The sequence below is a fragment of the Rhamphochromis longiceps genome, linkage group LG17, assembly GCF_057381845.1.
Source record: "Rhamphochromis longiceps isolate RC_006_pf linkage group LG17, R_longiceps_female_GT1.1, whole genome shotgun sequence".
NCBI classification, from domain to species: domain Eukaryota; kingdom Metazoa; phylum Chordata; class Actinopteri; order Cichliformes; family Cichlidae; genus Rhamphochromis; species Rhamphochromis longiceps.
In genome coordinates, this window is record NC_140573.1 from 39532560 (window position 1) to 39558156 (window position 25597).

At 43.4% G+C, this 25597-nt stretch overlaps 1 protein-coding gene across 2 annotated transcripts; it reads left to right on the forward strand.

Moving 5' to 3' along the window:
* The first annotated feature begins 869 nt into the window (after positions 1 to 869).
* On the forward strand, positions 870 to 25584 carry utp20 (UTP20 small subunit processome component). 2 transcript variants are annotated; one of them, XM_085385738.1, is made up of 61 exons: positions 870 to 1097; positions 1277 to 1357; positions 1453 to 1519; positions 1623 to 1755; positions 1844 to 2032; positions 2296 to 2377; positions 2778 to 2915; positions 3026 to 3181; positions 3258 to 3410; positions 3521 to 3655; positions 3788 to 3865; positions 3943 to 4121; positions 4200 to 4367; positions 5231 to 5319; positions 5725 to 5830; positions 5961 to 6111; positions 6268 to 6330; positions 6410 to 6577; positions 7274 to 7350; positions 7601 to 7680; positions 7799 to 8054; positions 8144 to 8326; positions 10646 to 10736; positions 10871 to 10956; positions 11479 to 11604; positions 12144 to 12310; positions 12753 to 12961; positions 13078 to 13221; positions 13310 to 13389; positions 13486 to 13721; positions 14264 to 14408; positions 14543 to 14630; positions 14793 to 14936; positions 16105 to 16158; positions 16307 to 16459; positions 16565 to 16720; positions 16831 to 16971; positions 17053 to 17190; positions 17291 to 17430; positions 17517 to 17599; positions 17689 to 17981; positions 18074 to 18213; positions 18319 to 18475; positions 18823 to 18921; positions 19036 to 19203; positions 20293 to 20459; positions 20597 to 20744; positions 20852 to 20968; positions 21059 to 21229; positions 21307 to 21438; positions 21521 to 21631; positions 21716 to 21865; positions 21996 to 22178; positions 23328 to 23459; positions 23546 to 23678; positions 23765 to 23946; positions 24056 to 24127; positions 24236 to 24523; positions 24623 to 24749; positions 24854 to 24999; positions 25089 to 25584. In XM_085385738.1, exons 1-61 carry the CDS (start codon positions 1047 to 1049, stop codon positions 25242 to 25244), a joined length of 8436 nt encoding a protein of 2811 aa, XP_085241864.1. In that variant the 5' UTR covers positions 870 to 1046; the 3' UTR covers positions 25245 to 25584. The 2 variants fall into 2 exon arrangements, with proteins under 2 accessions (XP_085241864.1, XP_085241865.1); XM_085385739.1 differs by having other exon boundaries at positions 4203 to 4367.
* The last annotated feature ends 13 nt before the right edge of the window (positions 25585 to 25597 follow it).

Sequence of the window (25597 nt, forward strand, 5' to 3'; positions counted from 1 at the left end):
ATGCAATGATCTTTGGGGAGTATATAAATGATTATATACATATCATCCTTTATATAAATTCACTCCCAACATAGTCCTCACAAAGGGGAAAATATGTGTTTTTGTATGAGGCTGTAAATAAGTTAATTTATGACTGAAGATGAACATTTTAAAATTGAGGACTGACTAACTTTTAAAGCCATCTTCAAATAGCCACTCAAGAAACTAAACTCTTTCCAAAAAAAGCGCCACTACCATGAAAAAATAATATAACTCTAACAATTTATACATTAATAATAAACCATAAAGTATGTTTTTTTCTGTTTACAGCAAGCCTCTCACTTTTGGTAAAGACTCAGATGTTATTAGTGTGAATAGTTGCTTGAGTGGCACGTTTACCAGTCTGGTCACGTCTTATTTGGATGGATGGGCAGATATGATGATGTCCTTTATGAAATAAAAATGTTGCATCCACCATAAATATTTTTTCTCCAGTCAATTAAACCTTTAAATGAAACATAACCCATAACGCTTACAATAATGTGAAAGTTTAGTGGACACCAAACTCTGTTGTCCTTGTTAAATGTAGGTAATCGGGATATGGTCATATGATTTGGACCCAGTGGCGCTCCGTAGAACGATTTCAGGCAGGTTTCAGTTAAATTATTTCAGATAAATACTGCTTTACTATTGTTTTCTTTGTGTCGAAGTCTATTCTGGCATGTCTAACAAAGTCTAAAAAAATCCTTATTTGTTCTTTTTTTGTGCATTTAGAACCTAAATAACTTGAGAAGCAGAGAGACGAGAGAGCACAAACGAAACCGGAAGTAACTATGGGTTACTTCTCTCGCCTTTTAGCTTGTCTTCGGTCTAACCACGCGGAGAGAGGAAAACTTCCCATAATTCTTTGCTCAGCATGGCTGCCTCCTGTTGTCGGCGTGTGTGTAAACAGTTGTAACATTAGCTAAAAGAAAGAAAGAAAAACAAAGTGCAGTTTTCATGAGTCTTTTAAGCCGCACACAGATCTCTGGAAATCCGCTCTTTTCTTATCAAGCGACGAGGCCAAGATGAAGATCAAATCCAAGTCTTCGTATCACAAATCTGAGAACACCTTCAGGGTAAGAGCCCACAAACACTGCGGCGTGTTAATAGTACAGCAGCAAAGACAGAGCTGGGGAAAAGCTAGTTTGGTATGACTCTGTCACATTTAGAATAATTTGTGTACCATCTGCAGCACGTTTAAAGTCATGTGATCTGGGTTTGTTTTGTTTGTTTGTTTGTTTTTGTCTTTTTTAAGTTTCTCACATTTGCTGAAAGACTCGCCAACGTCAACATCAACGTGATCCATCGCATTGACAGAACTGGATCTTACGCTGAGGTTTGGAATCAAAATGTTCCGCTTCTTATTACGAACACCACTCTCATCCATTCATCTGTGTCTTACTGGTGAGGACTGTTTTGCTCTCTTTGCAGGAAGTAGAAACATACTTCTCTGAAGGACTGATAAAATGGAGGGACCTCAACTTGACAGAACATTTCAGTATGTATAAGGAAACATGAAGTATCCCATACTCAGGGGGAGCTTGTGTGTTAGTATTTTATTGAAGAGATTTGCACACAAAGCTAATACTTTTCCTTCACAGCCACGTTTCTGAAAGAGGTTTCCAACAAGAGCCAGTCATTCAACATGCTGGTTTTCCATCAGAAGTCCATCGTGGAATCTCTGAAAACCCACCTGGCCGTCCAGAACAGTCTGGCCTACCAACCCCTGCTAGAGTAAGAAGTATTTTATGTTATTTTTTGTAGCTGTAGGCTTGCATAGAATCATCAGGCTGCAATCTAAGCGCCTAATTTCTTCCTCCAGCCTCGTGGTGCAGCTGGCCAGAGACCTGCAGACCGACTTTTACCCCCACTTCCCAGATTTCTTCCTTCTGATCACCTCACTGCTGGACACAAAGGACACAGAGCTCCTGGAGTGGAGTTTCACCTGCCTCTCCTACCTCTACAAGTACCTGTGGAGGCTTATGGTGAAGGACATGACCAATATCTACAGGTGAGGCATTACATAAAGTCAGAGGGGCGAGTGATTTTTATTTTTTAATGAAATTTGAGATAATCAGGAATCTATTTTTAAGACTTAAAACGACCTAAGGAGCTAGTTTTGGGAAGCAAAGTGGGTGAAAATGGGTGTATGCTTTGTAATTTGACCCTAGAAGTGCTCTGGTTTTCCTTCTGCATCCTTCGCAGGTTACTTGTGTTACTAGAGATCAGATGCACATATGATGGTTAAATGTGAAACCTCTTTCCACCCCACAGTTTGTATAGCAGCCTGCTGGCACACAAGAAGGAGCACATCCGCATGTTTGCAGCAGAAAGCTTCTCCTTTTTGATGCGAAAGGTTGGTGATTTGGGTTCATGTCTCCACTTCTTGTTACTTTTGATTTACTTGTCATCTGCTGCGATACATTTCCATTGAACATCTTCTATTATTATAGACGGTTCTTGTACAGTGCTTTTCTCCTGTCCACTCAGCACTTATTTCTACCTCTAAGTGCACCTTTATCTAACACTCACACACATTCACACGCCGATGTACTTGTTGGGAGGGACTTGGGTTAGCGTCTTTCCCAAGGATAGGTTGGCATGCAGACTGGAGCATCCAGGGATCGAGCTGCCAAACTTCTGATTACCGATGACCTGCGCTAACTCCTGAGCTTGTAGCAGTTTCTTTCCTTCTACTGTATTTCTTTATTTGTTGTCGTTTTCCCCGATGAACTGGTGTATCACTTTGTCTGCAGGTTCCAGATCTCGATGCTCTGCTCACCCACGTGTTCTCCGACCTAGAGGAGCACCCTGAGAAGGTGGAGGGAACGGGCCAGCTGCTGTTTGAGATGTGCAAAGGAGTGCGAAACATGTTCCACTCCTGTGCTGCTAATGTGAGTTAACAGAGTGACTGCGCGGGATGGACATCACTTAGGTTGAATTAAGCACTTTTAGGTGTTGTTTATATAACCTGATGTGTTAAGCAACCTTTTTATCTTTCCAGGCTTTCTCTGTGGCATTGCGTAAGCTTGGCCCAACAATGAGCCGTGGAGTCTCTCTCCCGTGGACCTCTGTTAGGGACGCTCTGGATCACATGGCCCAGGCAGCAGCCGATCACGTGGACAGAGAACACATGCTGGTTTTGTGGGAGTCCCTCCAGGTAAGGCTGGACTCTATTTTGTGTCTTTTCTGCGCCTTTTTCACGTGTTTTGATGGCGCCGTGTCCTCTTCTTAAGGCCAGCATGTCGGAGGTGCTGGATATTATGGAGGCAAAGGGGAAAGACGCAGACCCGGCAACAGAGCAGCTGGAGAGCCTTCTGTTCATTCTGCACACCCTGGCATCCCACAAGGGTGGAGCCAAGATTACCAAACCGGAGTCTGTCTGCCAGGTGAGAGGAGAATCTAAGAGATTGAATTATATATAGAAATGCGAGAAATTCCATGGATTATGTGCGGGCATATGAAGGTGGCGTCTCATGGTACGATCTCGTCCTCGCAGACGGTGTTGAGGCTGATTCAGAGCTCGTCTCTGTCAGCTTCCTGCTCCCGTCTTCTTCTCCAGATCACATCCTCTCTGCTCCTCGGGGAGAACGTCAGCCTGCCAAACTCACTCATCCAAGAGACTGTGCAAAAGGTTTGTGCATGTAAAGATGGGTTTTTTGCGTCTGGTGTCACAGTGTGCGTAAGGACTGCATTATAAACACGACCAGAAAGAGAAAGTTGCCCGTTGCTTACGTGCAGACTTTCTGGAAATCTTCTTTATTAGATATTTCGGAGCACTGTGGGGCACGATCTGATTCTGGAGTTCACCAAAGAGATGTTCACCATGAAACAGTTTGAGCAGGTGAGTTCACTTTTTATTTTCCTCTGTTTCTTTTAAATCTCGCGGACTAACTGGCTTCCTCCTCTGCTGTCCTCCAGCTCTTCCTCCCCACCCTGCTGCGCTTCACCACAGGGCTGTTCAACCAAGGTGATGCCCTCTCTCACCACAGCAGCCTGGATGTGCTGGTCAGTCTCATCCTCGCTAAAGCTCCGCCCCCCACAGATGGCTCCATGGCCTTTGAAACCTACCCACTGCTTTTCACCGGTCAGACAACAGGGTGAGATTCTACGGTGAAATGTTATTTTCTACTGTTGTCGTGTCATTTTCCACGAGGTAAATCTGTTTTCTCCTCCAGCAGAGTGTTTAGCAGGAAGGAGGAAATTCAGCGGAGCCATGCGGAGTCAGAGACACTAGCTGTGCCTGAGCTGGTGCTGTCAATGATCAAAATTCCCGATGAGCCGGACCAACCCGTCAGTAACCTCTCGCTGCCGTGGGCTGCACTTGTACTGCTGCCTCATCTCAGGTAACTCCTCCCTGCAGGCAGACTCCTTTTGGTCACGTGTGCAACAGCATTGGTCAAAATGAGGAGGTGGTCAGGAGAGAGCTACAACAGTGAGTGTCTACAGGCATTTGTAAAGCGTCTTAGAGGCTCTGTCATGGTTTGGGGCTTTTGTCAGCCAGTGCTGTTGGGATCTTGTCAAAATTGATAGAAATATGAACACAGAAGCACATCAGTCATGGATTGGCCTCCCCTGGAGCTCGAAGCTCAACGTTGTTTAAGTCATCTTAACCGAGAACAAAACAAAAGGCAGCCAACATCCAGAGAAGATGCCTGGAGAGGATTAGTTTTGGTCCTGCATTGTAGTTTCATACATTCCTTTTTCTCCTGTCTGTTCAATGCGTAAAACTGGCTTTTGTCTGGCTTTTGTGCTGGGAGCCTGTAGTTTGGACAAAGGTTGCTGTGAGCTAACTTTACTAGTTGTGGCTCAAAGTTGCTGCTGCCAGGGAGCAGAAGTGAGGCATTCAGGAGCCAGGGATCCATCACTTCCTCTGGATTTTCATGGCAAACCCGACCCGAGTGCTTAAAATAAAAACCGACCACACCTCAGAGGCAACCCAGAGCAGCGGTCCCCACCTTTTTTGCGCCACGGACCAGTTTATGTCCGTCAGTATTTTCACGAACCGGCCTTTAAGGTGTCGCAGATAAATATAACAAAATAAAACCAGTACCAAAAAACAAGAAGATTTAGTCGGCGTTGGGGGCCCCTGACCCAGAGAGTTGGGGAAAGTTTCAGTTTTTTCTTTGTCAGCTTACAGTGTATTCATACACAGGCAAAAAAAGAGAGAAACATGTTAAATGTTAATATTTACACTCTTTTGCTTCAGGCCTCTGGCTCCAGCCGCTGTCGTACCTGATGTGACAGCTTTCCTAAACCGCCTCCTGTGTGAGATCGAGGCAGAGAAACTAGGGAAAGGTTTGTGATTATTTGTGTGGTTGGTTTTTTATTAACACAAATGTTTTCATTTGGTTGCAGTTTCATACGGCTCAGTGGGGTAATCAACAAGTACATCCAAAGCAAATAAAATAAGGACTGGAATTAATCATTTACCAACAAGTTAGAATGACTGGTTGTGATTTTAGTTATTTTTTAAAAGTCTGAGTTAACCTTAAACTTCATGTCTGGGATTTCTACAACCCTAAATTTGGGCACCAAAACAAAAACAGATTAAATGAAGGAAAAAATTAAAATACTTTATATATTTAATCTCCCAAAATTTAATGAGGTTTTCCCCAAAACTGGTGAGGGGTGAAAAAGTGAACAATGATTTTTTTAAAATTGCAAATTGAGTGACTCCTTTCTTTCCTGTCCTCTCTCCAGCTGCTCTGTTCGTAGCCAGGCAAGCCCTGAGCTGCCTCCTGTCTCTGGACAGCTCTGCCCAGCTTCTCTCACTGGTCACGGTGGAAAAAGTCAACTCGATCCTACAGTAAGCTCTGCGTGTGCGACCTAAAACACATTTAGCACCCTTTCTCTGTTGCCGAATGAATTTCCATCTATTGCATCAGATCAAAACACCTTTCAACAACCTGTAACCGCTGTCGTCGTGATTGTCACAGGAAATTTCCCACAGACCTGTCAGCTCTGCTGCTAGCAGACTTGTACTACACCCGTCTGTCACTCAGTGGGGTTTCAGAGCACCTATCCCACAATGCCTTGCTTGAACTCTACCAGATGCTGTACTGCAACCTCTCGTCCAACATTTCTAAGGTTTGTGCCAGATCACGGGACATTTCAGAATAGTTTAAAGACCAAATTTCCCCCCCTTAAAGTTAAGATATCTCACAACCTGAAGGCGCTGGTGGTTTGGGTGTTGGTGAAAACAGACATATTTAAACACAGTTTTGTTCTTTTTTTAAAATTCAGATTCGTCTGCTGACTCTGAGGCTCTTCTCTCAGTTCGATGCAGAGCTCCCTCCACAGACTGAGGTACAACACCCGCAGATTCTCATTAAACACATTTAAAGTTTGGAGTTATTGGAAATGTTGTTCGACTGTCTTCGTCCAGGGTGAGGATAATGTGGAGGTGCAGTCGGTGTTCGCAGTGTGTCTGCAGGCGCAGTTGGTGCCGGCTTCAGTGCACGACTACAGAGAGAAGCTGCTTCACCTCCGGAAGCTGAGACACGACCTGGTGCCGCGCAGCCTGCCCCGCGGACCTCCTGGCACCATCCAGCAGGTGTGGAGAAGAGCAGTGATGAAAGCATGACAGGATGAATAATGATGCGTGTTCTTTATCATGTGATAAGTTTGTTTTTTTTATTGTTGCAGAGAGTATAAATACAGTATGTTGGCATATATAATAATGTTACGGTGGCCCTGAGAGGCCAAATGGGCCGCAACTTAAGAAACACCAGCAATAAGATAAACGCTGCAAAAGCACAAAAACACAACGGAAATAGGAAAAAACAGTTTTCCAAAAGCACAAGGGAAGTGTTTCTGGGGAGACAGTAACCCTGACGGACCAGTTGTAGAGGATTCATCGGTTTTATGAGCAAAGTAAAGATGAGAGGCAAGTGTGTTAGCCTAACTATTAGCCTAAAAATCCATCATCAGCATTATGTGAATGATGTGATTAAAACACACTTACCTAGCATGTTTTGGTTCCTGCAACTGGTCCGTCAGATTATTGTCTCCCCAGAAACACTTCCCTTGTGCTTTTGGAAAACAGTTTTTTCTATTTCTGTTTTCTTTTTTCCTGTTTCCGCTGTGTTTTGTGTGCTTTTGCAGCGTTTATCTTATTGCTGGTGTTTTCTTAAGTTGCAGTCCGTTTGGCCTCTCAGAGCCACCGTATAATGTAGTTACAGAGAAGTTATACGAGTCCCGTTTATTTTTAGATGCTTGGGTGGATAACCTTCCTCTTGTTTGACTTCAGGTTCCTCTGCGGTACCTCATTGCAATGCTGTTTGTGAACTTCAGGCCACTGTGGGACCCAGTCATTGAACTTATTGTGTGAGTGTAAAATAATCACGCTTGTTTATACTTCAAGAACCATGTACGTTCCATCATCTATGCTCCAGTCTTGTTACTTGGGCCTTTCTAAATGAGTATGCTGCTATCGAATGCTGGGGATTTGCTCTAAGCTGGCCTTTCTGTCAAATTACAGACATTTGTCTGCATTTCCTTTAAAACTACATTGACACTTTGAGGTATCCATGGAAAACATTTGGCGTAAATGGGTTTCTGTCTTTCCTCGTTGCAGGAGCCATGCCAGAGGCATGGACAACAAGGACTTCTGGATGGTGTACCATGAACATCTGGAGATGGTGGCCGGGCTGGCAGGTAAGGCTGTTTGGTACTTGTGTCACAGCATGTAATTATAATGGCATTTATTTACCTATGAATCCCTTGAACTGCCAAAAACACGTTAAAAGGGAATTCTGCTTTCTGCATGTAACAGAGAAGGAATTGGAAGAAGAAGAAGACGATGATGATGAAGAAAAGCTCAGTGTTCAGAGCGAGCCAGGCTGTGATGTCATTGAAAGCGGGGATGTGGGGACTCTTTTCCTAGAGCAGCTGAAATTGGCCTCCGACCCCAGTGAAAGGACAGACTTCACTAACTTCCGCAGTTTACTGTGGCGCGCTATGGCCCAGTTTACCGACAGAGTGGAGCCACGCAGCCGGGAACTGACCCCGCTGCTGCTCAGGTTTATCAGGTCAGTGTCAGCTGATTGACCATTTTCCTTAAATTCCATCATAAGAATATGTTCTGTTATCTGATCTTAAACTCGGCGCTTGTTTGCAGGAATGAGTTTTATCTCACAGACCTGCTGGTGGCGCCCACTCAGGACCTGAGGAAGAGAAGCGATGCTGCCCTGGAGGATAAATCAGGGATGACTGAGCACATGGAAAAAGGGGAAGAGGAGGAGGAGGCAGAGGAAGGAAGCAAACAGCTGAGGAAGTCCCTTCCAAGAAGAGCAACGGCCAAGTAAGAAATATTTGTAATACTGCTGTCCTCAAAGCGATGACGTTGTTTTCAGGGTTCTGATTTGCAAGCTGTTTTTGATTTTACCATAATTGTTTTACCCACGTTATTGCTCTGATGTCAAAGCGATAGCTGCTTTATTATTTGTAGTTACTAGTGTCATGTCTGGTTTCCATTTTCACTTTAGACTTCATGTAAAGTGTGTTTAAGGTATTTAACTGCACAGCATTCAATTTATTTGTTGGATAATTGTCTAAAAATATCTCCCAAAAAGCCACCTAAGTTCCTTGTTATTAGAGACCACTCTCCTAGATTTCACCTTGATGTGGTTTAAAAGAGCAAGTTATAAAAATACATTTCTCTCCAGGTTTTATGGGGTTAAAAGTGACCAAGAGACCAAAAATGTGTTTGCACCAAACCTTTATCAGATGTTATTTCTGCTTTGACGTTTGGCATTTTACCATGGAAGTCTATGTGGATCGAGTCTCTTTTGGATTCAGCCTCAAGTGGCCAATCAGGGAACTGCAGCTTTTGCCACAATTTTTTTTTTTTCTTTTTTCTTTTTTTTTTTTTAGCTCTATGGGTTACCAGTTCAATTTAATTCAGCTTTATTTTTATAATTCCAAATCACAAAAACAGTTGCCATCTGGGGCTTTAGACTCTACAATAATAGAGAGAAAACCCCAGCAATCACACTTCCCCCCTATGAACAAGTACTAGGCGACAGTGGGAAGGAAAAACTCGCTTTTAACAGGAAAGAGCCTCCAGCAGACTCAGGGAGGGGCGGCCATGTGTTGCAAGTGCTTGGGCATGGGGGTAGTTTTTACCCAGTGTGCAGAATTAAATAAAGACTTCATAGAATAGAATAGAATTCAACTTTATTGTCATTGCACATGCACAGGTACAGTGCAACGAAATGCAGTTTGCATCCATCCAGAAATGCTTTAGTGATATAGATATATTACAATATATATTAGCAATAATAAAGATATGTGAGTATAGGGCTGCTCAATTAATCGAATTTTAATCACGATTACGATCTGGGCTTTCAACGATCATTAAAAATGACTGAGCCGATTATTAGCCCCTCCCTCATTTATCCGCGACACCTTAAAGGCCGGTCCGTGAAAATATTGTCGGGCATAAACCGGTTCGTGGCGCAAAAAAGGTTGGAGACCGCTGATTAAGAGGACCCGAGGGAAGCTCGGAAAGCTAAGCAGAAGTTATTTGGAGAGTGACTGCCGTTGGTTGAAAAGAGAGTTTAAAAAAAAAAAAACTTCAGTGGTGTTGCACACTATTTTATATTATTTTTTTAAAGTCATTGTTAACCCTTTAAAGCCGGTCAGAGCAGCACGCTCCGTTTTGCGTAACTATTTTTAAATCCCTGTAGAACCTGGACCGTGTAAGCTAGCGCAATAATTTGTTTTGCATATGAAACCGGAGGAGTTGTACTTACATCTGATGCCATCAGCTTGTCCTCGGTCACGGTTTCGTTCCACATATAGCTTTGCAAAAATTGCATAAAAAGCGCTTGCAGGAACAAAAACACAATATTCCAGAAACACGCTTTGCCGTTCCTATCAGCTGTTCGTAACACTTCCCACAGTGAAATGATGCACATGCTGTTTTCTTTGCAAATCTGCATCATAGGATTGTTTTTTGTTTTTCCTGCAGTATATAAAAATTGCTGTATCTCCAAAATAAAACTATGAAGACACTCAAAATAAATTTCCTGTTGTTGTAAACTATTTTTTGCAACTTTATTGTATTTAAAGTTTTGAGGGATAAGCCTCTTAAATTTCTCCAAGTAGAAATATATGTAAACAAAACAAAAGCGATTTTCAATTTTTTTTGTAGTTTATTGCACTTTTTTGCAATTTATGTAATTACTATGGACTTAATGCATACATATTATTAAAATATGGGCTATAACAGTTGTATTGATGTATAGCAACTTGAAATGCTCCCACAAATGGCACTACAGCATGTAAAAAAATAATATAAGCTCTGGTGGACTTGGTTCTATAGTAGGTCTTAAAGGGTTAAATAAATATCGTCAAATAATCGTGATCTCAATTTCAGTGAAAATAATCGTGATTATCATTTTTGCCATAATCGAGCAGCCCTATGTGAGTATATTACAGAAATGGGTCTATTATGGTATGTTATAATGTACATGGTATGAAGTATGTTCATCAACTTATATGTACCAGAAAACTTTCATTTTTTAAATAAAACTTTGATATAACTATAATATAATTCTAGTGTATTGTACAGTAAGTAGAAGAACATAATGAACTGAATTTGTCTTTTGTTTCTCAGACAGCTCATCGCTCATCTGAAAGTATTTGCCAAGTTCACCAACCCTCGAGCTCTCTATCTGGAAAGCAGCCTCCGTGAGCTCTATAATCAGGTAGTGCCCAAGTCTGTAGCACACCCTGTCCTTAAAACATACGAGTTGTTCCCTTACTCAAGTCAGTTTTGAGGCAGTTGCTATTTTCTTGCAGTTGTATCACAGATTTCTTCTCTTATCTATCTGTTGTTCAGCTGCTCACCCATCAGGATCAGCAGATTCAGCAAGTGGCCCTGGAGTGTGTCATCACGTACAAGGACCCCAACATAGTTCCGTACAAGTAAGGAAACTACCTTAATCACCTCAGGAGACGGAGAGGATGTGATTACAGTGAAATTTCTCTTTGGCAGCAGCTCTCTCTCCCTCCGTCTCTTCTTCAGTGGTTTTATTGTTAAGGCTCTTATCATCAGCCCTCTGTGGTTACAGATGTAGGAATGCTGAGTTCCACCTCCGTGCTGTTTCTGTCTGACATTATGTTCTCTGCTGTCTGTTATCAAGATATCCATTTACCACACATTCAGCCAAGCTGCAGACAGACGGTCTGATCCAGGGGCCGTTAGCATTACAGACACGTGTGTGTGTGTGTGTGTGTTGCTTTGTTCAGGATCAGCCTGACACACTGAGCTGCTTTCAGAGTCTTAATTACATTATTTTGTAGATGGAATTCTTATTCTTTCATATGACACATGTATTGTTTGTGCTTATGAAACTTATTACAATATGGAGAAGATATTTTAGCAAAGGTTCTGCAACACCTTTACAGAGTGATTAGACCTGCGTGTGTGTGTTTGCATTTTTTCAGGGAGAATCTTGAGAGGCTATTGGATGACAAACACTTCAAAGAGGAAATCGTCCATTTCAACATCTCTGAGGAGACCGGAGTGGTTGATGCTTCCCACAGAGGCAAACTTATACCGCTGCTCATGAGGTACTGTACAAGTTCCACTGTAAAGGTAGAGGCAGCATAAGCATGCATGAGCAATATCATCATTTTAATTTACCACACAACAACAACAAAGAGAAGGTGTTTTGCCCAAAACTTCTGACTCTTGCACAGTATTTTTACTTGGTTGTTAAATAAGGTTACATATTGCGTTTTTAGTTCATAGATGAACTCTGGTGTCCTCGAGAAAAAGAGGATGTTGCTTTTGTTCAGATTCTGGCTGTTGGTCTGATAACCTCCAGTTACTGAACATTTCTTCTGTTTTGCGCTTTTTTAATAGTGTGTCTGATAGCAATTACAGGGAACAAGCTTCTTGTTCTGCATTACATCCGTCCAGTGTTTTACATAAATCAGTATGATCACAGCTTCATGCTGTGGATTTGTGGAAAAGTAGTAAAACATTTTTACTACCTTTAACTTTCATTTCTACATTTATTTTGGCTTTAAGGGGAAAATTTCTTTCAGATAATCCCGTATTTTATCGTAAGTTTGTACAGCTCAGTGTTGTGTTGTGTACGACGCAGGATCCTGTTTGGTCGTCTGCGCTCCAAAGCAGGCAGCAAGTTTCAGGGGAAGGCGAGCGCTACCTACCGGTCCTCCATCATTCTACGCTTCCTGGCAGGATGTCAGGCTGAGGAGCTGGAGATGTTCATTGACCTGCTTTTTGAGTCAGTCAGCCATCACTGCCAAGGTAGGATATGAAAACGTCACAAGTAATTTATAAAAACAGACAGAGTGTCAACGGGTAGCAATTAATCCGAGTCAGTTTGTGGTAAAATGTGCATCTTGTCTGCAACGCATCGCTTTGTAGTGAGGGACTTGATTCAACTGGTGCATTCCTACATAAAAGGAAGGTTGCAGAGTGCCTGCATCTATTTACAGTTTATATATACATTTTCTATGTTTGTAGAACGGCAACAGATGCTCGACTTTTAAGGCTTTATTAGAAACAGATGCCATGTAGTTTTGTTGAGAGCCCGAAGTAATATTGGACAACATTGTTGCACATTATCAGATAATCCAAGCGAGATCATCTAGCAAAGTGCTTCCACAGACTATTTGGGTACAACAGGCACTCGCAGAGAGCTGCAAACCAATATTTCATTCATCGTTTCCTCCTCCTGTGTCCTCAGGTTCATGTCTGGCTGCAGTTCAGAGGGCGGTAGCAGAGACCGACCTGTGTGCTGTCCTGCCGCTGGGCCGTCTTCACAGCCTGCTGAACACTATAAATGTGGTGATCCAGAAACTGGGCCACCTCATCCACGTCTACCTGCCCAAAGTGCTGCAGATCCTAGTGTGTGTCACAGCGTCCGTGTCCACCATTTTGGACCAGAGAGAACAGGTAATCAGAATTATTCTTTCAGGGTTGAAGTTGTTTAATAGTCCTAACACTTTTTAACAGTCCTTATTACTTTCTGTAAAACATAAAAATAAAGAAGTTCGTATCTGCTTCCTCAGCTGCGAGCAGGCTGCATCAATCCTCTGAAGAACCTGAGGAGACTCGGGATCCTGAGGATCCTGGACTTCTTCAATTGCTTCGACACCTACAGCTTCAGGCCGGATGAGATTGATGCTGTCTTTGAGGCAGCGGTCTGGCCTCAGGTCAGAGAAAGATTTTTGTATTCTTACTGAGTATTTCTTTACTTTGTCCCGGCTTTCTGATGAGTTTAAATTTGTTTTTTATATGCAGGTGCGCCGTCTCCCAACAGAGAGCACCTACTCCCCCACCCCTCTGCTGAAACTTATCCATGTGTGGTCCAAAGATGCCAGGTCAGCATCCTTCACAAATGTTTCTGAGTGTCGGCTGAAAGCTTCATCCAGGCTTAGTAAAGCGTGCTCAAAGATATATTTTTTTTACCGTCTCAGGTACTTCCCCCTCCTTGCCAAGCAGAAGCCGGACCACCCAGAGTGCGACATCCTTCTAAATGTCTTCGCCCTCCTCTCAGCTAAGAAAGTATCTCCAGCAACCATCGCAGTAGTAATGGACATAGCCGAGTATTTGGCAACAGCTGCAGACTTTGTTGCCTCAGAAACTGAGACGGAGCTCAGTGTCAACGGCTGTGTGTTTCCACAGCCTGCAGAGGGAGCTCTCATCGCAGCAGGTTAGCAGATCGTGACAGGAATTTGATGGCGTTATTTTTGTGCTTCTATTCAGAGCGCATGTAAAAAAAGTTTGCAAGCACAAATGTTGCATTTTGAGGAGAAAATTATTTTGCGTGAAGAAAAGTTTAATTTGAGCAAACAAAATTAATTTCCGCGTGCAAGAAATGCATTTCAGTGTTTGCTATTATCCATATACACACATATACACACACAATAACAGCCCCTCTCGCTCAGTTGTTGCCACAAAACTAACCAATCACAGACTGGCAAAAATTCTGATTGGCTGTTACAGTCTCCGATCAGCTCGCTAGCTACTGCATTCCGGAAAGACGGTCCAAAATGTAGCTAAGTCAATTTTTTGGTTAATATGTTTAATTATTTTTATTTTAAAGTATTCTAATTTTTTTAAGAGGATTGTTAGTTTTAATCTAGTTTAAACCCAACCACTCCACTGGACTTAGCTACATTCTAGGATGTAGAATAGGATTCATTTCCCTCTGCTGCTGATCACCGTTAAACGTGCACATGTTGTATCCTCCAGATTCACTTACTCAAGGCTCCAGATTGCTGCTGCCTCACATTCCCACGCTGCTGCACTACTTCAGCGGAATTGTACGCAACACAGACAGACTCAAGAAGAAGAAGTTCAGGGCACAGGTGGCCAAAGAGCTCAACATCCTGTCCAAGTGAGTTGAATGTCAAGTGACTCATTTTGGGTTGAGATAAAGGTTATGATTATGATTGTGGTTGTGGTTATCGTTATACACGCGGTTGACTCTTCCCCAGCTAACAGTAGGATGTGTTACTCTCTCGCTGCCAGGGTCAGCCGATTCGTGAGCAGCAAGGAGCAGAGCTCGATGCTTATCAGCCTGCTGCTTCCTTACCTCCAGAAAGGCAACAAATCACAAGTAAGACTTACAACTGAGTTTGTTGAACCTTGAAATTACAGTCATTTAACAATCTGTAGTAATTAATTAATTAATTTATAAAAACTTTTACATAAAAGCCAGAGTTTTGCAGTGTTATGGTGTGTGCTCGAGAAGTTCCGCTCAAGATAAACTTTGTTTCAGGAGACAGAAATCGACCTCCTGGCCACCATACAGAACCTGCTGAGACAGTGTGACAAGCCCTCCGCCTTCCTCCGGCCGCTCAGCAAACTCTTCTCCATCATTCACAACAAGCTGCCAAGGCAGGCCCTCACCAACGTCTTCAAGGTACAGCAGAGAACTAATGCAGCGTTACGCTGTCTGGAACTTATAATATAGGCATGGTGAGATCAACCATCAGCCTGTGGACAGATGCAAAGCAGGCCAGAGCACTTAATCTCACCATTTTCTCCACCACAGTCCTGTTAGCCACTGTGTTGAAATGTGTTTGGCTTTGGGTTATTTTTATTTATTTATTTATTCTTATTCATATCGGGGGGAGGTGGATGACTGTATTTGAAGTTACCAGCTAAGAGTAAATGATACTCAGCAAAAATAAAATAAAAATTCGACTACTTTTCCAGTTCACTGCACACCTAGCTAGCTAGCTGCTATAGCGGCCATGTGTTGGCTCCCGCCTGTCGTTCTGTCATTCAAAGCAGCCACGCCCCTATTTAGGCCTAATTTTAAGCCTTAGTTGAAAGAGGTGCATTATGTAAAAATTCAACACCCTGTCGGCTGTTATGAACTGAGAATTTTGTACCAGACATGTGAGTTGGTGAATTTATCATGAGAGTCTATGGGGATTGACTGGTTTTTTAGAGTCAGCCTCAAGTGGTCATTCAAGGAACTGCAGGTCTTTAAATTTCTTCTTGTTTTCACTTAGCTACACCGCACTGAATATCCTTTATGTTAGCTAAACTGTTCTGTGACAGTGCATCAAGCCACATAAAATAAAAAGAGAGATGTGTTCACTCCTGTACAACATTAGCTGTGGGAATTATTGTATGTCGTTACACTGGGTGTCCAAAAATAGCATAAAACAATGGTGTGAAACATAAGGCCTGGGGGCCAGAAGTGGCCCGACACTTTCCCATAACCATTCATACTACACTAATGTAATCCAGTAATAGATTTCTGTAATTTTAAATGTTTACTGCTTACAGTTTAAGCCGATATTCCTTCATTGTGTAGAAAGTACTGCTGAAACTGCACTTCTTTTTCTAATAATAAAATATCTCAGGGATCGAATTTGTAGTTAAGCTTTTGTATACTGACAGAAAGTGGAGTTTGACCAGTCTGGTGGGCTGTATGTGGCCTGCGATGGCCAGTGTAAATGAAGAAAAATAACCAAAATAGCAAATAACCAATGTTCTTATAAAAAACAGTTAAAAGAAAGTTATTAGTTTTTGTAGCCCTTTTAATTGACTCCTCCTGTGCGCTGCTCTGTTCTCAGACTCTGTCGGATCTGGACCCTTCACTCACATACATCACTGACTTGGCAACAAAGGTGAGATGACTGTGATGAGGAACATTAGAGAGGAAATAATGTCCAACTTTTCTACAGGTCTGAACTGTAACCTCTGCCGTCATGTTCAGTCTGGGTCACGATACAAAGAGCAGCAGCTAACGGGCTTTTCCTGTGCTCACCTTTGCAGCTGAACGCGTTTGACAGTCGACACTTGGATGAGATCCATTTTGACGTGCGTCTGACGGCGTTCCAAGACGCCACCAGACGAGTTAAAGGCATGCAGACTCTGGACCTGGACTACATCAGCACTGTCATGCACAATTGTTTCCACACCTATGAGGTAAATAAATATTCACTGTTACACTTTAGAAGTTGTTTACCTTCAGGATAAACATTTCATTGGCTGATGTTTTGCTTCTATTCTCATCTCGCTCCTCCGATGCAGATCGGGGACATGTCACTGGGAGACAACGCCACCTTGTGTCTGTCTGCAGTGATCGCCCAGCTGGCAGCGGTCGGGCCCGGAGAACAGATCTACAGGGACGTGGTGCAACACATCATCCTGGACGCTGTGCACAAGGGCCTCCGCAGCAAAACGGAGGTAACAGCTGTAACTATGGTTACCGCTTTCTTGTTTCTGTCAAATGACACAGATGCTGTGAAGCCACTAAACTCACTTGCTCACTCTGTTGTGCTTCTTTATCTTTCAAGAGTGTGCAGCATGAGTATACAACCATACTGGCCTGCCTGGTGAAGACCTTTCCTTCCAAGAAAGAGTTTAGAGACCTGGTGCAGCTCGCCAACTACAGCGACCCCGAGTCTGACTTCTTTGAGCATATGAAGCACATCCAGGTAAAAGAGGGAACACAAAAGCTCACACTTCTGCCTTCTCCTCCTCCTTTATCCCACTGATCACCTTTTCTCTCTGTTCAGATCCACCGTCGGGGTCGTGCCCTGAGGAAGCTCGCCAAACAGCTGACCGAGGGTACGGTGCTGTTGACGCCTCGTTCCCTCCAGAACTACATCATGCCGTACGCCATGACGGCCCTGCTGGACGAAAAGATGCTGAAGGTTACTTGATTGTGGTTTCATTTTAAAAGTTAAGGACGTATTTTTTTCCTTTTTCTTTGTGTCTAAAATCTTTCCTCTTTCTCCTCCTTCCATACTGCAGCATGAGAACATGATATCAGCATCGGTGGAGGTGGTGGGCGCGGTATGTCGCAGGCTCACCTGGTCCAAATACCTCTACTACCTCAAGCAGTTCGTCCACATCCTGCAGACAGCGCAGGCTGAACAGAAACTGGCTGTCAGGTAAGGTTGCATATATTTGTAATCTGAGTATATCTTTTTTGTCTTTTCTTTTTACACTACCTGTTGTTCTGCTTTACTTGCTCCAGTTTGCTGGTCACAGTCTTGGAGGCTTTCCATTTTGACCACCAGACCCTCAGCAGAGAAATGGAAGCCGCCAAAGCCAGAGAGGGTGAGCGGCTCTTGGCGGTGACATGAATTTTCTTGACTAACTACATGAATAAATGAAGTAAAGAAATATAAATGTGTGTCTTTGGGAAGCTGGGAGTGTGGAAATCAACGCAGACGACGAGAACGTAGCTGCGGATGACGAATCTGACGCGAGCGACGATGAGGAAGCGATGGAAGTCGATGGTAATGCTTCCACTGATGTCACCATGGAAATGGAGGAAGCTCCTGCCACTAAAGTCAAGGCGCAGGCAGCTCCTAAATTATCCACGGCAGTGAGTGGACTGCCGCAGAGCGCGGAGGAGTTGGAGTCTCTGATTGGTTTGATCCATCAGACTGTTAATGAGAGCGTCCTGCCCCGTCTCCACAAGTGTCTCAATGCAAAGGTACGATGCACACGAACGTGTGGATGTGTTGGTAGTTTTTCTAAAAACCTTCAGGAGCAGAGTGTTGGTGATAATGTGTGGGTTTCCTCCAGGTGAAGCGTGACGAGGAGCACAAGGTAGTGAAGTCAAAGGATGTGAAAGACGAGGAGGTGGTGCGGATACCAATCGCCTTCGCCATGGTCAAACTAATGCAGACGCTGCCTCCGCACGTCATGGAGGTCAACCTCCCCGGGTACGCAGCCGTGTGTCCATAAGCACAAAAAAGATCATCTGCTGTGTATTTCAAACCTTAGACAGTAATATGACATCTGATTGATTATTTCTGCTTCTGTTACAGGATTCTGATCAAGATTTGTGTTCTGCTGAGGAACCGTTTCCAGGAGATCCGTGACGTGGCAAGGGGAACTCTGGTGAAGATAATCGAGACTTTAGGCTGCAGATACCTGCAGTACCTGCTCAAAGAGATGCAAGGCGTTCTGGTCAAGGGATACCAGGTAGGAACACACACGCAACAATGCAGTCCTGCAAACATCAATAAATGCTTCAGGTCACCTTAGCTTTAATATAGCGCACGCATCATGCAGCAGTATGTGCTTAAAAGAGTACCTCAAGTAGAAGTATGCCAACATAAGTACAAGTAAGTAAAACGTGATAAAAGAGCGTGACAGTTATGTTTTTATGTGCATGCTCAGACTTGTATGAGTACATGTAATTGAGCTAACCCTAGACAGGAAATATAATCTAATGTTACAGTTGATGTCATAACAGTAGAAACCTTTGTTGACATGAGGCAAACCTGATCAGCCTAATATTTGTCTGTTTTTGTCCCTCCTCCATCCAGCTCCACGTGTTAACATTCACAGTGTACCAGCTGCTCTCAGCTCTCACTCCAACCCTAAAGAGTGGAGACCTGGACCCCTGCATGAACATGCTCATTGATGTAAGCTTGACGTCTTTCAGGAACATTTTTTCTTTTTACTTTTTTGTGTTTATATTAATCTCTGTCCCCCTATTACACTCTCCTCCTCTCTGTTATTGTTGCTCCACTGACCAGATCTTCAATAACGAGCTGTTTGGGACGGTCGCCGAGGAGAAGGAAGTGAAGGGTATCGTTTCCAAGCTGATGGAGGCCCGCCACAGTAAGAGCATGGACTCGTACGAGCTACTGGCACAATTCTGCAGCAAGGAGAGCATCACCAAGCTCATACTGCCCCTGAAGGAGGTGAGGAGGGGTTTGAACTTAGAAACAGAAGATAATTGGTAATCAGTCACAGTGGCGGATAATATTTCCAAGTGGCCAACAAGATTTTTTTGTTTGTTTTTTGTCAGTTTTAAGATTACCCTGACAGGATGAAGATGCATCTAAATGTGCCAAATAATGAATTATTGACTGATTGTCAGGTTATCAAATATAAAATGTAAAAAAATATTTTAAAAATCAATAATTATAAAAAAGCTAAAAATAAAGATGGTTACATTCGGTTAAATTTTTTAAAAACTTTCCAGCAGACTTATTGACATGAAATATTTGGCAATCAGGCGCTACTGATCACATAAATCATGTTTCTTGCCTTTACTAAGACTTTGATTAATGTACAAACACAAGGTTACCTGCCTAGCTAAATACCCTTTGTGAAGGCCTCTAATAATGACTTTTTTTACAATTAGTTTTCTGTTATAACTTATCTGCACTCCAGTAATGTTTTCGGGATGAAATCACCTGAGCTCTTTTTCTTCTTTTTAACTTATAGCTTTTAAAATCTCTAAAATCTATTATTAAGTAACAAAGTAATTAAGTAACAACTTTAAACACAAAAACATATAAACAATAATCATAGCTAGTACTTACATGGAGTTTACAAAAAATTGCAAAGCATTTCTTAACATCAGTGACATAACAGCCCTACTGTGTGGCTAGTTTAGCTTCATTAAAAATGCTATCTAACATACTTGAATTGTCAGCTAGTTAGCTACCTAGGTAGTTAGCTAACTAGCTGCTGGATTGAATTAAATATAACCATATATTTAATACACATCCGTTTTATATAACTCTTGTACATAAATAAATTTTGTTAGCTGTTTTAGCTAGCTAGCGTCTTTAACATTACTTAATAGTATTTCTTTCTTAATTTTTAAGTCCATGTTTTCTTTCGTTAGCAACAACATTTTTAACTAAATTGTTAATTATTAACAACAAAATTCATACGTCGAACAAAATGCCGTTGTCGATACAAATTTTGGTGAAATTTGGTGACGGGTATATTACGCACGTATATAACTTTTATTCTAACGTTTATTTTTCTCAAACCAGATCTTGGAGGCTACATCGAGTTTGAAGGTGTGTAATCGGGTGGCTGCAGTACTGCGGCGACTGGTCTCAGGTCTGCTTGTCAACAGCGGCATGACTTCGCAAGACATCCTTCTGCTGAGCCATGGCCTTGTCAGCCAGAGCCTGCCACTTCTAACAAAAAGAGACCGGTACACACACACACACACACACACACACACACACACACACACACACACACACACACACACACAGTCTAATATCAGAGTGCAATAAATTATTTCTAATATTTTGTCCAATTTCCTGCCTATGTCATGTTTGCTTGTAGGGACAAAGCATCAGCTAAGCCTCCCCCAGATCCCAGACTGCCCCCTCCCAGCTGTCTGCTCCTGCCTCCCACTCCAAAGAGAGGAGGTCAGAAAGCTCCCGTCAGCAGCCGCACCAACATGCACATCCTGGTGGATGCCGGCCTCAAGGTGCGCTTTCTCCAACAATACGAATGATCTCTGTAACATGGCACCCTGTACTTTTATCTCAAGAAGGAATAAATGTGTGTTAATGTGTGCACGTGTCTAATGCTCAGCTGCTCCACCTGAGTTTGAAGAAATCCAAAGTGACATCATCCGATCCCTCAGTCCTGGAAATGCTGGATCCTTTTGTGCACTTGTTGCTCACCTGCCTCGACTCCATGCATGTCAAGGTACCAACACTTACCTGGGCATCTTTTTATTTCGTTTATCATGGATTGCTTAAATAAACCTCCATCAACCTCTGCTTGTGTCCCTCTCAGGTGATCACAGAGGCTCTGATAGCGTTCACTTGGCTGTTAAAGTTCCCTCTGCCAGCAGTAGAGCAGAACGCTGGGCAGCTGACCAAGCAGCTCTTTGTCCTGCTGAAGGATTACTCCAAGGCTGGAGCCGCCCGCGGGGAGAACTACCACCTGGTCCAGAACTGCTTCAAGGTATAAAATGCATCGTACTCTTTAAAGTGAGGTTTAAAGATGATCGAGAATGAGGTAACATGTTTTCTTTTTCCTAGGCCATGACAGTTCTGGTGAAGAATGTGAAAACCAACAACATCTCTGAGACGCAGCTGCAGGTGCTTCTGGGATACGCCGAGGAGGACATCTACGACCAGTCTCGCCAGGCTACTGCCTTCGGTCTGCTCAAGGTAAACCAGTGGAGCTGTAGTCAGAAACATTTCTAATGTAATGTGCAGTGTGCTTACGTGTGTGTGTGTGTGTACACTCCAGGCAATTCTGTCCAGGAAGCTCGTTGTTCCCGAGATGGAGGAGGTGATGAAAAAAGTGGCCAAGTTGTCGGTTACTGGCAGCAACGCTATGATCAGAATCCACTGTCGACAGGTACAAACTCCTTTTCTGCTTTCACACCGACTCATTGGCAGACTCTCAGGTGCAGCTTCTAAATGATGTTTTTATGTGGTGCAGATCTATCTGAAGTACCTGCTGGACTACCCGCTGGGGAAGAAGCTGAAACTACACCTGGAGTTTGTGGTGGCACAGCTGCGCTATGAGCAAGACACGGGCAGGGAGTCAGTGCTGGAGATGCTGGCATACATCTTCCAGACTTTCCCTCAGGTGTGTAAAAATATACAAAATAATAGAAACGGCATACTCTGCAGGATAATGAAATCCAGCCGCACTGCACATTCACAACATCGGTCCTGTTGTCAAACATTGCTTCTTCTTTTCTTTTCCTCCCATTCAGAAAATTCTCTTGGGGCACAGCGCTCTGTTCTTTGCCCCGCTTGCTCTTGTTGTGGTCAACGATGACTCAGCGCGGTGCAAGAAGATGGCAGCCATGGCCATCAAGACTCTGCTCACACAGTTGGACTCGAACAACCAGAACACGCTGTTCTCCATTGTCAGCACTTGGCTGAATGCAGAAAAGGTACATACAAAAACGCTTTACTGGTTTGGAACTCATTTGCTCTTCATACGTGCTTTATTTCTTGGTGGAATAGTTTCCAGTTCTTAGCTGAGAGGAGTGGCCCTCGCTGCGGTCTTCAGTTGCTGTAACCGATCTGCTTCATTGTTAGACGTGTGCGTTCAGAAATGCTCTTTTGCATTTTGGTTGTGTTTTTATGAGTGACTGTTTCCTTCCCATCTGTTCAAAGCACTCTGGCCGTTCTCCTGAAACAGGATGTTTTATGTTTATCGGATTATTCTCTGTAAACCCTGTTGGTGGTTGTGTGACCAGCAGCTTCCGAAATACTCAAACCATCCCTTCTCGCACCAATAACCACGCCACGTTACTTAAATCATCTTTCCTCCCCATTCTCATGCTCAGTTTGAATTTCAGTGGGTTGTCTTGACCATGACTACATCCCCAAATATGTGGAGTTGCTGCCATGTGATTGGCTGATTAGATATTTGAATTAATGAGAAGTTGAGCCGGTGTACCTAAAGTGGCCCGTGATTGTATAGATTTTTGCAGGGGAACAGTTTTACAGTTTGCTTGTTTTTTAGTTAAAGTGAACCGTTATAATAGATAATTTTTAACGTTTTGTTTATATTTTATAGTGTAGTAATGTCAAAATTAGTGCAGTCAGCGTTATTAACGCGGCTAATCCCCGCTAGCGAGTTAACGCGGATCGCCCCATTTAACCCTCGCATGCGGTGATCCGCGTTAACTCGCTAACGGGGATTTGCCTCGTGAATGCGGTTATGGCGTTAACGTCCTATTAACGAGATTAACGCTAACAGCACTAGTCAAAATTTATGAAGGGCCAAAATCCACAATAAATCATTCATCGGTCACATTTATTTACTATAAGCAGTTAGGAGATGGTTACATAACTGACTGGTTGATGTAATTTGTTTAATTGTGCATGTAGTGGCTACATTTGGAAATAGTGACATTAAATTAATAAGCTGCATGAAAGATTACATTTCTTCAACAGAAAAACAAACTTGATGCACTTATGTCTTGTGTCAATTATTTATTTATTCAACATTTGGCAGTTTTGGCCCTCCATATATTAAAGGTCCTATTACAAAATCTGTCCTTGTATAAACTGAGAAATGTTCTCCTTCCCAGGTCAGCCTGCGGCGTCTCGGGGCACAGATATGCGGCCTGTTCGTGGAGGTGGAGGAGGAGAAATTTTCCCGTCGACTGGAGGACCTGCTGCCGTTGCTGGAGAAGGAGATCGACCCCGACAACTATGAAGATGTGAGTCATCACACAGGGAGGAGCAGAAGTGCGATTGAAGGCAGTGAGTTCAGAATAAATGATTAATTTGTAACCTTCTCTTTCAGATCGAAGAGGAGCAGGAGGAGAAAGGAGCTGACAGGCTGCTCTTCAGTTATCTGACTCTCCTCACTAAGCTGAGCAAACACTGTGGATTCCTGGAGCTCAGCAAGCCTAGTGACACACTCCGGAACATCTGGGGTAAAGAGCGCACATGCATCACCTCGCCGTTACTGACAAATGCATTCTGCACATGCTCATTAAAACATGTCTTTGCCTTATTTTAGGTCACATCGAAGCCCACCTGCGGTACCCTCACTGCTGGGTGTGGCTAACGGCCTCACAGCTTTTCGGCCAGCTGTTTGCAGCTCACCGGGCAGAGCAGCTGGTCGCCGTTTGGAGAGGCGAAGGAGATGCTTCATCAGAGTTGGCAGCCACCGACTTTATCACCTGCAACCTGGATAAGAAGGTAGAGCCAAGATGCTTGTTTTTGTTTTTTTCCCCTCTTGCAGCAGACTTCATTTCTGCATCTTATATTTTAAATGAAATCTTCTTTCCCTTTGTTTTCTGAAATCTAGATGAGAGAGTTGGCGCTGTCTTTTTGCTATCAGCTGCAGTCCAAGTACCTGGACACGGCGTCAGGAGAGCAGGTGCGCAAACCCCACCGAGCCACACACCTGCCTTCCTGCACCTCATACATTTAAAGATCAGCTCATACAGGTGTTTGGCTAACAGAGGCGCTTCTGCTTCACCCACAGGTGATCAAGAACTTGCTGTTCGTCGGCAAGGTGATCTACCTCATTTCCCCCGAGTCCCAAATCATAACTCCTCAGGAAGAAGAGAAAGAGGGAGAGGATGAGCAAATGGAGAATGGTGATGAGGGAGATGAAGAAGAGGAGGAGAGAGAGGAAGAGGGAAAAGAAGAGGAGGAGGAGGAGGAAGAAGATGACAAAGAAGACAGGCCTCCTTCCCTGCTGTGGCTGATGAAGAAGCTGTCTCTGATGGCAAAGAGAGAAGCTGCATATGCTCCCAAAGTTCCCCTCAAGGTAAACTTAGAAACACTTGTCTTGTTTTTTTTAAACCCAGTGATGATTTGAAGTGCCCGTAATGTGACACTGTTTGTCCTTCACTGTGATTTCTCTCAGAGAACGTGCGTGTTTAAGTTCCTGGGAGCAATGGCCATGGACTTGGGGAAAGAACGGCTCGCCCCGTATTTGACCACAATAATCACGCCACTGTACAGAGAGCTGGACAGCACATACGCAGACCAGGGTAACTGCTCTGAACCAGTGTTGCCAAGAATAAAAAAAACCCATCCTGACAAAAAGTGTTAGATACACCGAATGACCCCTGTTGTCTCCTAATCTCTGATCCAGATCCCACACTGAAGAACCTTGCTCAGGAGCTCATCGAGCTGATGAAGAAACATGTGGGCCTGGAGAGATTCTCCCTGGCCTTCTCTGCCGTCCAGAAGGAATTCTCACAGAGACGAGCGGCACGCAAACAACACAGAGCCATGCAGGTATGATAGACATCGCAATGAGACACACACGAGAAACAGCTTTAATTTGCCATCGATCGTCCTCACAATTTCTCCTCCGGTCTCTGCAGGCGGTCGCAAACCCAGACATCGCTGCAAAGAAGAAGCTGAAGAAGCACAAGAACAAAATCGAAGCCAAAAAGAGGAAGATCGAGTTCCTCCGGCCTGGATATAAAGCCAAGAAGCAGCGAAGCCACGCGCTCAAAGACCTGGCCATGGTGCAGTGAGCCGAGGACGCTAGGAGGGGATGAAAGCTAGGCCAGCTGATGCAGAACAGACTCAAAAGGAAGCATGGATAAGAGTATACCCAGAATCCTGTGGGCTTCCGATTCAACTTAACACAAAAGACCAAACAGAAGCTTGACTGTGTGTACAGAGCAAGGACGCTGTGGAAAAACCCAGAATTAACGTCTGTTACACGTCACGGCGCAGCACTCATTCATGTGAATTGCAAAGCTGGAATCTATTTTATATCTTCTTGCTGTGAACAGGCTACAGTTTTGCCCCAATTTCTATCCCGTGCAGTTAAATGTACATGTATTTGTAATTAAAAAAGATCCATCTGTTTATTGTCATGTCT